Genomic DNA, 14026 nt, shown 5'->3' with positions numbered 1-14026 from the left:
ATAGAACTGTGAGTTTTTTCTTCATCCCTCCTTGTCTTCTCCTCCTCCATCTTCCACCGTTTATCCATTTGGCTTTTTGATTGTATCCTTTATCATTTTCCTTTCTATATTTCTTTCAGCCCTTCACGTTCTACCACTTTTGATACAAAACGCCCCAGTATTCGTCACACTCGTCATCACTTCTCTAACCCCTCTTATTCCTGGCCTTCTTGATCTTTCTGAGTCTTGACGATCTATCAATCAGAATGTTGAACTTTGATATAAGACAGACTGGTATTATGTATCTGAATGAAATTCCTATGACTTACTTTAGAATTCAAATCTATACAATCCCAATCCCCTCAAAAGCTACACGGTTTTCACGTCGTCGATATTCTCCTTCATCATCTTCCACTTCCACTCCCAATACATCCAAATCGTCTTTACCTAACATACCATCCACTCGAACGAGCTTAGGCTCATTAGGATCTACCGATACCCAAGAATCGAGCATTACAGCAATAAGAAATACTCAAAGCGTTGTGAGAGAAGTCGGATTTGATGAGAACACCGAGTTAGTGTCGACTGTTGAAAGAACGAATACGAGTGTAGATGAAATGGATACTGTTGCTTATATTCATTTTAGAGGAGAAAGTTATCGTAAGTTTTCCTACCTCGACCTACCTCTACTTTCTCAACTTTGGTATCATATCTCTTCATCTCTTCCATATTGAGCATACTTTGATTTGTGTTACTTTCTCCCTAGAATTCCCGTTAATCTGGACCAAGATGTATCATTTCCACAACTTCATGAAGGACTTCAAGAGGAGGTCATATTGAAGTGGGTTTGAAGAGAAAGGAGGAAACAAAAGAGAGCAAGGGACTGATTAAAATAGTCTGGTTAGCTTCTAGGATATTCATAAATGTTACCATTGATGGTTTACCACCTGTAGTTAAAATAAAAAGGTTCACTTCTGCTCCTTTTCGTAGATTGATACGACGTATAAAAGTTTGTTCCATTCGTGTTTCTTAAATCTCAGTTCGCTCCTTTGACTATTCGTATGGTAGATGGTAGATAGTTGCTCATGATTCATTGGCCAGTGTCATTGGAAAAGTCTCACACTCGTTTGTTGTACAAAGTATAAATGTTGTGGAAAATGTATTGAAAACAGTAGATGATAGATGATAGAGTTATATGATTTGTGAGCTATTGCTCGTACTCGAACACGTACTCGATGCGAAAACACCCAAGTATACATACTTGTACATCCCTACATACTGACTTAAGATCCATTATGTGCACTACCTCCTACAAATTCATTCTCTCTAAACTTTCCTCGATCCCTCATCCCTCATCCCCAATAGTCATCACACTTCCTTTCCCATCGAGATCTGTTTACGTCCCACTGAATCTTAACCCCCCCCCCTTGCCCCAACCAGCGATAAGTCACGTTTCATATCCCAAACCAGTCGCAACACAAAACCAACAACAGACTAACACTAACTCCCCTCAACCTCATCCATAGCAGTGATCAACCTACTAGTAGCTTGAAACATTAAACCAGCTCTTTGAGTTTCAGCACTACCACCGTTACTTTCTCTATCACCACCTTCTTTTGCTTGTTGTTGAGCTGCCAACCTCATTATCTCTTGAGCTTTCCTTTCGAAAGCATTAAAGACTTCTCTGACCGCCGCTCTCCAACTATCCCAAACAACTCCGACTATATGTTGTTCGATAGCTTCACTTAAACCCGTCCCACTTAATCTAGCACCATGTAAAGTGATTTGAGCAGAACCGGATGGTGAAGAAGAAATAGGTGGGAAAGGAAAAGTTAAAACCGTGGTCGTTCTTGATAATAAAGCTAATTGTGGTAATGTTTGATGAGGTATATTACAATGTGAACATTGTGTTAAAGAATGTAATAATCTTAAAGCTCTTGAAAGTGGTGAAAAAATCGATAATGTTAAAGGTGTGTTGGCTCCTGGTTTAGGTTCTAAAGCGTGTTGTGATAATAATGATAAAACGTGTGGAACTAATTGTTGATGATTACATCCTGAATAAAGTGATGGGAGATTTAAAGTATCTGATGATGGAACTGTATCATCGTTTATATGAGATAAATCCAAAAGAGCTAAATGAGGATCATGGGAAGATTGATCTTGATCTTCTCCATTATCGTGATGATCGACAGAAGGTTCAGGATGAACTGTTATACCTGCTCCGGATTCGTTCAGAGAGAAAATGGCATCTCGAAGTGCGGACGTGGTGTGTTGATCCATATCGCCTGTAGAGGGAAAATCATCGGCGCTGAAGTGCGGTTCGGGAGGTGGCGGTGGAGCAATGTAGGGGAGATTACGGACGTAAGTCGCCAAGGGGAGATCGGCTAAGTACCCGTCGATGGCGATGGATTCGAGCTGGGGTCAGTGGTGATTCGATAGTATGGATTGAAGCACAGTAGATAGAAAAGCGGCGGCGGGACAATACGAATGACAGAACCGTTCAGAGATCCAAGTGATATGGGAAGAAGCCTGTTGGGAAGAGAAATTGTGCACGGACGGACCAGGGAAGAAAGAATATGGGGAAGACATATGGTAGAAATCTCGAAATGGGTGAAGGCAAAAGGCAGCAAAGTGAGGCGGACAAACAGCCAAAGTGCCTAGACGAAGAAAGATTCACTCACCATCTGCTCCTCGGTCATACCTATCATCTCCTCCCCATCCTCCTCCGTCCCCAAACCCATGTCCAAAGCGATATTCATCGCCATTTTGTCAACATCGGCATAACTCCAACTATCCCTCACTCCCAACTTTCTCTTCTTCGGTTGAGGAGGTGGTAAAGCCATATTGGCATGTAATCTGGGACTGTCTGATTTTTGGTCTTTAGGTGCGGTCCGACGCCGTTGACGTGGCGCGTAGACGCATTGCCAGCCACCTGCTTGACAGCGGGTGCAAGTTGGGCGATCTCCTGAGCATTTCTACAGGTCAGCGCGGGTCACCATGTTACATGTAGATGATACGACAGTGTTTGTCGAAAGTAGACTTACTTGTTTTGCCGCGTGACACAAGTCACAAGCTGATACATTAGCTTTGTTCACGAGGCAATCGAGTGAGGTAGATGTATCAGGCGAGATTGAAAGGTATAGATCAGAGACGCCCACAAGCGTATGGAGTGGGTCGCCGTTGTTGTCCCCAAGGAACGGTAAGACTGGTGCCAACATTGTATCATCATTTCGGGATAGTAGGATGGTGGGTGGAAAGGAGAGAGTGAGGGATTGAATGTGGCAGTGGGAGCGAGTGCAGAGGTGGCTTAGTTGGATTATGAGGTGTGATGGTGAGTGTGCAGGTATGAGGGTGAGGATGAGATTGAAGAGTTATGGAAGTATAGATGTGTGTTCATGGGAGGTGAGGATGTTGCAGTGATGAGAGGGGAATGAGAAAGGAAGAAAAAAACGTACCCTTTCGTATACTCGGTGGTCTCCCATATCCACCTCTAGGAGATAAATCATCTCCCATTGTCAAACCTAAATCTCCCAAACCATCATCCCCATCATCTCCAACGGTAGGGATGTCCAATTGGTTTATATCCACCTGATCACCTCCATTCTCTTTATGATCTGAGAAATTAGGTTGTTGTAGAGTATGATGAAACGATTGAGAATGATGATGAGTCCTTAAACCTAATTGATGCGCTGCTGCTGCGGCTGCACCTACAGCAGAAGCTAAAGCTTCTGAGTCCGCTTGTTGTTGAGGATCCATCGTGTCCATTTTGTCAATAAGAGTGTTCTAATACGCTGGACCTGTAAAGTGGAGGTGGTGTATTTGATGGTTGCCACAGTCGGTGTTGTAGGAGTTTTCACCAAAAGCCCCAAACGGTCAACGGGACGAGGGAACGATATCACCGCTCAATCTTTTCGTTTTTAACACTTATACTCTCGACTGTTTTTCGCTGCATGTCAATTCATGATCGATCTGTCGACATGATGCACTCACTTTGTATGACTGGATGCTTGTGATATGGATGTATACGATGGATGGGTAGTTCGGCGATAAAGAGGGGTGGAGAGGTGTGGCGATGTCAACAAAGGGGCGAGAAGGCTGGTGGGGGGCAAGGGAAAACACCGAGTAACGCCGAAGGGTGTGGCGGATTAGTCAGCGAGAGAGAGAGTTCCCTTCCTTGTTGCCACTCCGGCTACAAAAGCTATATGTAGGCTATATGTTTTGTCATCCTCTCTGTCTCTAACACCTTTGCTCTTTCATCCTACATCACTTACTGCATACATTTACCACTGAAAGATCTCATTCGTAAACATGTCAGCACCTCTGGTAACATTCAAAAGACCTCCTCGTAGACCTCAAACCTCGCGTCAACGTTCCCCTTCCCCATCCTCCTCATCCATCCCAGGCCCTTCATCCCAACCTACCGTCATCCGGCCTATCAAGAAAAACCTAGTCAATCCGTTGGTGCAAGGTACCAAGAGACGGCGTGATACGGAAGAGACCGGTGGGGGTCTGGAAGAGTTGGATTATCAAGCTGAAGAGAATCTGAAAGGATCAGGGGATAGATACGCGACGAGGGATTCAGATTGGGATTTAGAGAATGGTGGTGATGAGGATAGGTTCAAGGTGGAGAAGAAAGTCAGATTGAATGAGGTGAGTATGACTTTCTATTTTTTCACGCAATCAATTACTTTAATCTCATACTGATACATTAATCATCCTTCCAATACCCTTCCCCACTTCGTTCAAACCGTGTCAGTTGTACTCATCTTCTTTTCCTAGGTTCAGGATGTTCTCGATGATTTGAAAATATTGAAAGAGAAGAGAAGCTGACTTCAAGGACGGAGAAATAGATACCACACTATACCACGGCATGTCAAATTACCTACCCACTATAAATAAACGTACAGACGTTTTGGATTCTAAAATGAAAACGGGTCCTATCCGAGCTACCGCAAATGTTAGAACTATAACTTTGATGGATTATCAGCCAGGTGAGTCTTTGATTATACTTCTAAATCGTTTACGAAGTGATGAACAATTCACTGACATTTATAGACGTTTGCAAACCTTATAAAGAAACCGGTTTTTGTGGTTATGGAGATAGTTGCAAGTTCATGCATGATCGAGGGGATTATTTAGCAGGTTGGCAATTGGATAAATTAGATCCTTCAGATGCTAAAGAAGTTGAACAAGTGGATGAAGGGGAGGATGTTCCATTCGCATGTTTGATTTGTCGAAAACCATTTACGGAACCTGTCATCACTAAATGTGGGCATTATTTCTGTATGAAGTGAGTTTGACTCATGTTTCCTCTTCATTCCTTCTCTATAAACCGCTTCACTCTCTTTCCTCACCAACTCCTTTATCCTCCCTCAACTTAGCGTCTTAACTACATGTGTCAAAAACGAAATCGAATTTACTAGTCCAGTCTATTTATTCCGTCTCGAAACTCCTTTTTCTAGGATTTCGAATCGAGATCGGGAAAGGCCTCAGTGGAATGATGAGAAGTAAAACTAACAAACCAGTTGCGCTGTCGCTAGATTTGTCAAATCACCAAAATGTTACGCCTGTGGAGCTCCCACTTCAGGTATCTTCAACAAAGCCGAAAAGATCCTAGCAAAGATGGAAGCTAGGAATCAAAAGTTGAGAGCAGAAAGAGGTTTGGTAGATGAGGAAGCAGGGGGTATAGTGTTTGGTGGAGGGGATGAAGAGAGTGAGGGGGATGTTCCTTCTGATGAAGAAAATGTACAATCTGATTCGGGTAAAGGAAGTGAACCTGAGGAATGATTATCTTGGTTCAACGTTAGATCTCATGATGCTGATAAATCTTTGTATTCTTTATGCATCATTGGTATATCCAGTCAAACCCCCTTGACCATTGACCATAGGTTTGGTACTTGCTTACTAGGTCCTGAGGAGACATAAGGTTAGTGAGTGGAGGTCGGGATTGGCCACGTGACATGTAGGAATGTCCTCCGACGTCACTCTTTCCTTGGTCCTCAACATCACTTGACCACCTGTAAAGCCACAACATCAACAACCTTAGCTATGCGTCGACCATACGTATTCATCCTCCTGGGAATGGTGAGTATGATAAGTGAGACGATGGGAGATACATTGGATCAAATGGTAGAAAGGGTAAGCAACCACCTCCATCTCCATCTTCATCTCATTCACTCCCTCACTCCCTCACTCCTTTTCTTTCTCATCCTCAACACCTGATCTCCTCAGTATCCATGGTTCGATCTGTATTCTCACCTCTAAACTGATGACTGTCAACCATGTACAATCATATGAACTCGCTCTTCTCTTCAAACGCTACCCCTCCCTAGACATGTCATCGATCAATATTCCCTCCTCCGGGTCCGGCTACTGATCACTTACCGGTTGGAATTTTGATACTTTACCTTGATACTTTTTTTGTCGCTTTGGTGATTCCAATCCTTAATATAACTCTCCATATCTGCCTCAGTGAGAAAGAGAAGATTAGCTGAGATATATAGACCATGCCATTGAAAACACACTCTATCGCTGCTCCTTATGTCGATAGTGATCTTCAAAACAGATGGTATGTTTATTCTACTTGTTTTCACTTTAAAATCCCTACTTCACATCTAGGTCATTTAAACCGTGTGTCCTATTCATGACTCAAAAATATTTGTTAATCTGTGACAACTCGCCGACTGGGCGGACCGTCTTCGAACCACTTCAATACTTACTACAAGAATCTACCGGCGTTGTCGGGTGATAGTCATCAATGTAGAGATATGAGTTTCCAGATATACTTAACAACCCACTCCATTGGAAATATCGTCACTGTAGATCATGTGTTTCAAGGAATGAGGAGTGTGAAGAGGGTTATGAGTCGTATCATGATTGGAAGAGCTGATGGTAGGTGGGACTTTGGAGCAGATGCTATTGTAGTGAGTTGCCATTTCTCTCCCTGTCCGAACTAAAGTCATGCGTGGTCATATTTTGATTCAAACTTCTCAGACGACAAGAACCTCCATGAGATTCGTCAATGTTTAGTCCAGAAGACGGGAATGATGACCACGTCAGAGAATGGTCTCACTGACATGTAGAATACAAATAAACATATTCGACTGACGCAAGATAGACCAAGTCAGAGTGGTTGGCTTTGGAGTAGAATACCATTGAGCGTAGTGAATTTTGAGATAGAAATTGAGTTTAAAGTGAGTTTAACTCACTCCAACTTCATCCTCAACATTTCTTTGGCATGGATATATCTGCATATATTCATTCAACTTTCTCGCTTTCCGTCTGGTAAAGAAGATGGAAGGTTCTCCCCGATCTGTTGTCAACCTTCTTCTGGTCTTCGTAAATCTTGCTTTCTTTCCATTAGATCACCACTGTTGTTGGGATGGAAACGTGTTCTCCCGTCTACTCCACTTCTCACTGCCCCACCCCCGGACATTGGCAAAAATTTGGACTTTCAATGATGATTTTCAACTGTGTGGCTCACCGGGGACTAATGCTGAGGACAGGTGGATGGAAAAGCGCACAATATGTTCGGCGATGGATTCGCCATATGGTTCACTAAAGAAAGAGCGACTTTTGGGCCTGTTTTCGGTAGTGCCGGTGAGTCGCGACGTTACCGTCTGGAAACGTCTGTAGCCCCCGTTCCTCCTATTCCTGTCATCGTCTCTTCCTCGGATGGTGTGGATGGTGGTATTGGGCTTGATAGACTGCGTTGAGCCATGAGGTGCTCATTGAATTGGCGGACTGACTGTCAGACAAATTCACCGGGTTGGGCATTTTCTTCGATACGTAAGTTTTCCCTCCATTTCCTCCGCCCTTCTTCTCTTCCCAAGTTGCTGTTCTCACCAAAAATGCTCATCCGACGATAAGTCCGCTCGTTCACCCCTCTCTGATACAAAATTATCGAGACAGTATATTATGTATATACAGGGTGTGCTACCAGATGGGGTGAACAAGCGACACGAGTACCTAACTCATCACAGTTATGCAAATGCCAAACACTCGTTCAAGTTTCCAAGAGTTACGGCAATGCTGGGTGATGGACAGGCGGAATACGATAACGGGCATGATAATGCCGCTGGCGAGGTCGCCGGTTGTTCTGTCAGTCTACTCTCCCTCCTTCCTTTGCCTTTGCCTTTGCCCGTATCCCACATACCCTCTTGATCGGAACTATACACTCTGTACAGTGTGATTTCTGCCACCTGCAGTACCTGATTATGCTGACGGATCAAGGAGAACTTCCGGAGACGAGACATACCTACAAAGGCCAGAGTGTCATATATCAAAGGTCGGATCCTGCAGGTATGTCCTCGTTCTTTGTGCTTATGACTTGTCGTCATATATCAGGTATGCTGTGAAATGAGTAAGAAGCTTATAACTAGGTGAAATTGCAACTTCAAAAAGAAGATGAATGGGTTGTATGCTTCGAGACTGACCAAATCACTTTACCTAGTCAACCTTATCTTGGGTTCTCGGCCTTGACGGGGGATGTGTCAGATAATCACGAGTGAGTTCATAAGTCTCTTCCCTCCTCGCAGTGTTAGGTGATCATGTCGGTGTCCGACACACTCGATACACACAGAGCCGTCAAGGATCCGGATTGAGGTGTGTCAGTCATCAGACTTATCAAGCCGAGACGAAGGAAGCTGAGATGGTAATAATTTACGAACTCGAATAATGCTGACATCTAGCATAATTTCAGTCACTGCATCCACCCTTCAGCTTTCAAAAGAATATCGTGATACCCAGGCACCGTTCGTCGGGAGTGCTGGGAGCGGGAAGGGACGCAGGGTTCAACCTCGATCTGGGTCTGGTGCAGCGGGATGGTTCCTATTTATTCTGAAGGTGGGTCCCCGAATGACATGACCCTTCTACCCTTTCTCTCGGTGCTGCTCTGGGCTTTCGTCCGAGTACATTCTCTCCGTCTTTTGGTCTCTCCCCTTGGCCCCACTACATCTCAAATTTCTTCGCTGTCGATCCTCTAATCTGCTTGTTTATGCCCAAAAGACCGAAGTGAATAGGTTTACGGACTGACATACAGATTATAGGATGTCTCGCTTTTGTCGCTTTTGTCTTTGCTGCATATGTGAGTTATTCATCCCCATCTGATGCTCGCTGACAAGAACAGAGAACATACTCTGCTCAACAGAGTAGAAGAGCATGGTGATGCATTTTGTCATCTCACTACTCGTACCCTCATTCGGAGCTCCCGCATCGCAGTCCCTATCTTCCCTTTCTCGCCGATCGTCCGATTCGTGCCTAGGTACTTCTTCCCGTTTGTGTTTTCCTCTTGGTAAATTCAGTCAAAAACTCTCGATTTCTCCAGATCAAAGCCCCCTCCCTGCATTGACCTCCCTCCTCAAATTCACAAAAGATCCATCAATCGATCGTTCACGAACCATGATGTATGGCTTGGGCTTGGCGCTTTCCTTCTCTTTTGGTGACAGCCACAGCCTACATCATTCTCCCATCTCTACTCACCAGTTACTAAACAAGTTGTTTTCTTCTGACAATACGAAGTATATGCATCACTCGCATACGACATGCACACACGGCTCAAACATTCGGCCGACTAGTACGGATTTACCGTATGGTACGGACGGAAGAGTCGGAGAATTAAAAGTTTTTCCGAAGTCCCGCGGAGAAACCCCTAAGAACGGGACAGGTACCCGCAAGAAAAGGCATTCGTTACCGTAAGTCCGGGTTCTTTTTTCTATTCTCTCCTCCCGCCCCTTCCCTCGTTCACTATGAGGGTAGGATACATACTCTTCCCGAGACTTTTCTGTTAACCTCGCCTCTTCCCCCTCTCATGACATTTTTAACAAAGGTACTCACCTACGCCACGGAGTCGGATTAATTCAAACGTGACCAAACGGCGTCGATTAACCCTGAAAAAAGTCATCAGATCACGATGACGTCGTTTATCTCGGGAACAATCTTTGACCCTGTATGGGGTTGAATTTTTCTTTGATGGTTTCCATTGAATCGTCTGCGTCGTCAGAGGAGTTAATCAGGAATGATGAGTGAAAGAAGAACGGGCTTGACGGGAAGGAAGTAGACGGAGTTGAACAGGGCGTACAAGGAGTTTTGTAACACGGGGAGAGAGAGAAAGTGTAGAAGGGAAAACAAGAAATTGGTTGGGATGATGAAGGAGGAGGAGGAAAGAAGAAGAGTCGAGGGGTGATTGATGGGTGGGGATATGAAACGAGAAGAAGAAAAAAAAAAGACGGGTAAAGTTGATTATTCGGTTCTTTCTCCGTTTTAACAAGCCACATTTAATTTGCCAAGGTTTTTGATGATCAGGCGAAGGATGAGAAGCGATAGAGTCAGATGAATGATGGAAGGTTTTTTTTTGGGGGGGGGATGTTTGAGACAGAAGGAGAGAAGTTTCGAATGAGTAGAGAGAGGGGTTGATATAGTCAGTGAGTGAAAGAAAGAATCTTATTCCCCCCCTCCCCTACGTCTTTGGTCGTATTCTTCAAACTCTTCCATTCTCTCTTGTGGTCCAACACCTATCTCGAGATCATTCTTCTTCCCAACATCTCTTCGTTCTTTCTCATTACTTCGACAATCTTTCCCAAACCTTCCTCTCAAACACGGTACACGGTACACGTTCATATCGTAATATCTTAATTTCGACAAACGTCAAAGAGGGAAACATTCTTGATACAAAATGCGTTCTTTCTTCTTATCACTCTCTCTTCTCTTAGCACCTTTAACCACCGCATTGGTCATTGGTCAAGATGATTCATCAACTTTAACAGAACGTAATACTAAGAATCTATGGCAATCGTATTCCGGTCCACCTGCATGTACGGATACAAACAAAAGGAGTCATTGTACTTCTATTGGAAAAGATTGTAATCAGTTTTGTATTTGTATTCCTTGGCAAGGATGTGGTGCCGCCGCGGAATTCTTTTGTTTGTTGGAAGGAGGTCACCTTGGTGAGTTTTTTTTGTTGGGTTGTCCCTCCCCCCTTCTCTCTCGCTTTCGTCATTCTTGGAAGAAGCTTGTCTCTTTCCCACCACCTTTCAATCCCCCCGCCTCGCGGGCTGAGCTATTCGTCCCCGCTTCCTTCCCTGAGTGCAAAAGGTCTTCGTGTTCGTCGGATTCGTCGGAGGATAATGAACTTATCTTCCCTTCGGAGCTATGACTTGCACTCTTCTCAAATACGCACACCCACCTAGTCGATCCTTCCCCCCCTCCTCCCCGGATTCGGACCTAGTCGATCCCCCCCTCCCCGGGTTTAGATCGTGCGACGATGGAAGGGATCAGCTTTATCAATCGTATGATGAAAGGGATAAAAAGACGATTGAAAGATAGACTTGGTAGAACAGTACTAACTTTTAGACGACAAATGTACATGTCATAAACCCACTCATCGTTGGCATCCAAGAGACCTTCATTGTCCATCCCCTCTCACCGCTTGTTCTCTAGACGCCACCCCTTCCGCTCATTCATCATACGAATGTATCGATACCACCTCTACACTAGATTCATGTGGTGGTTGCGTTTTCCAAGGACAAGGACAAGATTGTACTTCTATCGAAGGTGCCGATGAAGTATCTTGCATAAAGGGATCTTGTCAAGTATCGAGTTGTTTGAGAGGTTGGGAGGTTAATGGTAATGGAACTTCTTGTGAGAGATCCGATTTAGGGTCGGTGGTTGGTAATGGGTTGAGAGCGTCTTGGAGGGTTGCGGATAGGTTGAGAGTACAATTGTGAGGGGTGATCTTTGGATTTTGTCGGTCAAGCAATTGGTGTTCAAGGGGGGTAAGGAGGGTGGATAGAAGATTGGAGTTGACTTGTGCCACTTGAACGTGATTCGACCTTTTTTGGATGTGGGGAGGATGGTGTGTCAGGGATCGAGGATAGAGCTCTCGGAGAAGAGGAATTATCAGAAAGGTTAGAAGAAATTCACTTGGAAATGGACATTTTTCGAACAGTCGAGATAGAATAGAAAAATATAAATTCACAATCTTTCTTTCTTTCTTCAATTTCAGATAGTCGGACTGGGTAGCATTAGAAGGAATTTGATATGATACTGTATATGAATATATTATGACTTACTTTATCTTGAATCTACTTTATTCATTCTCAAATATCAACACCATTCACATCTTCTCACTTTGTCGTTGGTCGTCAGTAGTTGTGCATCGAGTGTTCATAAGGTTAAGGGAGGTAAGTTTGGTGCGAGATTGTGAATTGCCGCTTTGGGTAACTTTATCTTTCAACTCATTTTGCCCACAAAAAGTCCAAAAGTTGATACGGTATTCGACTTTGAACGAACATCTGAACAAAGTGGAAAAAAGAACAATGACTTCGAAATTATTAAAACGTATGCCTGCTATTATATATGGTACAGCATGGTGAGTTTCTCAAACCCAACACTTCTAATCCATCACATGACCAAATTAACATATTTCTATCTATTCAACACATGTACCAACAAGTCTCATGAGATCTGGGGGGATATGAGAATGTTTTTCAATAGGTTTATAAGTGGTATATATGATCCATAAGATTGTCAAGGTATCATATTTCTATCTACTCGACATATATCAACTCAGTCTCGTGAGAGTTGGGTAGATATGAGAATGTTTTTGAAGAGGTTTATGAGTGGTATATATGATCCATAAGATTGTCAAAAACTTATAAAGTTAGGAAAAAAGAAAGAACGACGGATTTAGTTATGATAGCTGTCAGAGAAGGTTTTAGAGGGATAGATACTGCTTGTCAACCTAAAGTGAGCTTTTCGTTACTTCTTCTTTCTCTTATTATTCTCATTCTTGTTCTTCATGATTGTTCGTCTTATTCTTATTCTTATTCTCGTTCATGTACTTGTTCTTATTCGTGTACTTGAGGAGGATCGTATATTCACTCTGATTCACTTCCATAAATTCCTCCAAAAGCTTTGAGATGTGTGCATGAGTCGGTTCATCCTCATGGAATGGACCGGGTGTTATGTATGAAGTTACTTTGTGAATCTCATTGGTGCATAGCAAACTGATACCCAGCATTACAGAGAAGATCTTGTCGGTGTCGCATTAAGAAATCTATTCGATGAAGGGATCGTCAACAGAGATGATATGTGGATTCAAACAAAGTAAGTCTGTTTGTCATGTCTTCTCTTCACATTCTTGATGAACATCTACTCGTGCTTGATTCTTGACCATGTTCATTCCTGTCAACCTCTGATCTCATCATTGTTCAACTTTGACATATCATTCCCTTCTATATTCCCCATGTCTTCATGTCGCCATGTGACCATATCTCTTGTAATCTTCTGGAGAGAATTCCCTCTAGATCAGGAAGATTCGTTAAATGTCACAAGTCTTGTCTTATCGTGGAGTAAATCCTGGTCGTGTTTCAACCCCAGAATAATCTCAGAACTAAACTCATCCCAGATTCACACCTCTAGACGGACAAGATATCTCTCAACCATTACCTTATGATCCCAAAGCTTCTCTAGATGAACAAATAAGACAATCACTCGATAAATCAATACGAAATCTTGGTGTTGATTATTTGGATTCTGTCATTTTACATTCGCCATTACCTACGAAAGAGGTTAGTCGTCAATCACCTTGTCTTTCCCATTCCTCAACATCCTTCTTGCGTATTCACATTTTTCATCTTGCCCATGTTGGCGGCTTCTCAGTTCACCCTGTTTCCAGAATACACTTTACATATCTTCATTCAGCTCACTTCAATATCTTTTGAGGTCCGTAAGGGTAAGGCACTCCGATTTTGCCATTTGATGCTTGTCACCTAAGTGTCAGTCTTGAAAGCTGAAGAGAAATAGGAAACGCTATTGGCCTACCGAACCCTTGAAGAATTAGCAGACCAAGGTAAAGTCCGTACATTGGGTATCTCAAACATATACGATCCTACTCTTTTACAATGGCTCATCAATCAAGCTAGGATAAAAGTTGGGGTGGTTCAAAATAGATGGTATGAAGGTAATGGATGGGATTGGTCAAGTACGTCTTCATCTTCCATTTAAGACGTTGAGATTGATGGATAGTAGTGGATATGTGTTTGGCGAA

At 43.3% G+C, this 14026-nt stretch overlaps 5 protein-coding genes across 5 annotated transcripts in view; 4 read left to right on the top strand and 1 right to left on the bottom strand.

Annotated features, from left to right (window-relative positions):
* Window positions 1-1218: 1218 nt before the first annotated feature.
* On the bottom strand, window positions 1219-3764 carry TREMEDRAFT_71262 (uncharacterized protein). Its single transcript, XM_007003049.1, has 4 exons — window positions 3435-3764; window positions 3024-3052; window positions 2661-2954; window positions 1219-2394 (listed from the first exon to the last, which is right to left on the bottom strand). The coding sequence occupies exons 1-4, from the start codon at window positions 3742-3744 to the stop codon at window positions 1480-1482; spliced, it is 1548 nt and encodes a 515-aa protein (XP_007003111.1). The 5' UTR covers window positions 3745-3764; the 3' UTR covers window positions 1219-1479.
* Window positions 3765-4183: 419 nt separating this feature from the next.
* On the top strand, window positions 4184-5840 carry TREMEDRAFT_43066 (uncharacterized protein). The gene is made up of 4 exons (XM_007002530.1): window positions 4184-4629; window positions 4817-4970; window positions 5035-5269; window positions 5505-5840. Exons 1-4 carry the CDS (start codon window positions 4288-4290, stop codon window positions 5764-5766), a joined length of 993 nt encoding a protein of 330 aa, XP_007002592.1. The 5' UTR covers window positions 4184-4287; the 3' UTR covers window positions 5767-5840.
* A 651-nt stretch (window positions 5841-6491) lies between these two features.
* Window positions 6492-8811, top strand: TREMEDRAFT_16819 (uncharacterized protein; the record flags this gene model as incomplete). Its single annotated transcript, XM_007002177.1, has 9 exons — window positions 6492-6547; window positions 6875-6902; window positions 7062-7172; window positions 7485-7578; window positions 7734-7767; window positions 7962-8079; window positions 8212-8280; window positions 8361-8485; window positions 8670-8811. Coding segments are annotated over 9 exons (777 nt in total), but the record flags the coding sequence as incomplete, so codon positions are not given.
* Window positions 8812-10651: 1840 nt separating this feature from the next.
* On the top strand, window positions 10652-11702 carry TREMEDRAFT_60728 (uncharacterized protein; the record flags this gene model as incomplete). The annotated part of the gene is made up of 2 exons (XM_007002860.1): window positions 10652-10922; window positions 11329-11702. 2 exons carry the CDS (start codon window positions 10652-10654, stop codon window positions 11700-11702), a joined length of 645 nt encoding a protein of 214 aa, XP_007002922.1.
* Window positions 11703-12568: 866 nt separating this feature from the next.
* TREMEDRAFT_67967 (uncharacterized protein) overlaps window positions 12569-14026 on the top strand; it is a gene marked incomplete at both ends in the record, with an annotated part of 3603 nt that continues 2145 nt past the window's right edge. The window contains 6 exons of the mRNA XM_007002976.1: window positions 12569-12599; window positions 12638-12723; window positions 12995-13083; window positions 13385-13547; window positions 13783-13960; window positions 14005-14006. Of these exons, the coding sequence (XP_007003038.1) occupies window positions 12569-12599; window positions 12638-12723; window positions 12995-13083; window positions 13385-13547; window positions 13783-13960; window positions 14005-14006 (549 nt within the window). The remainder of the gene's footprint in view (window positions 12600-12637; window positions 12724-12994; window positions 13084-13384; window positions 13548-13782; window positions 13961-14004; window positions 14007-14026) is intronic.

Source organism: Tremella mesenterica (genome assembly GCF_000271645.1).
Source record: "Tremella mesenterica DSM 1558 unplaced genomic scaffold TREMEscaffold_2, whole genome shotgun sequence".
Taxonomy (NCBI): domain Eukaryota; kingdom Fungi; phylum Basidiomycota; class Tremellomycetes; order Tremellales; family Tremellaceae; genus Tremella; species Tremella mesenterica.
Note: the sequence above shows the minus strand (reverse complement) of the source record. Positions and strands in the feature narration are given on the sequence as shown.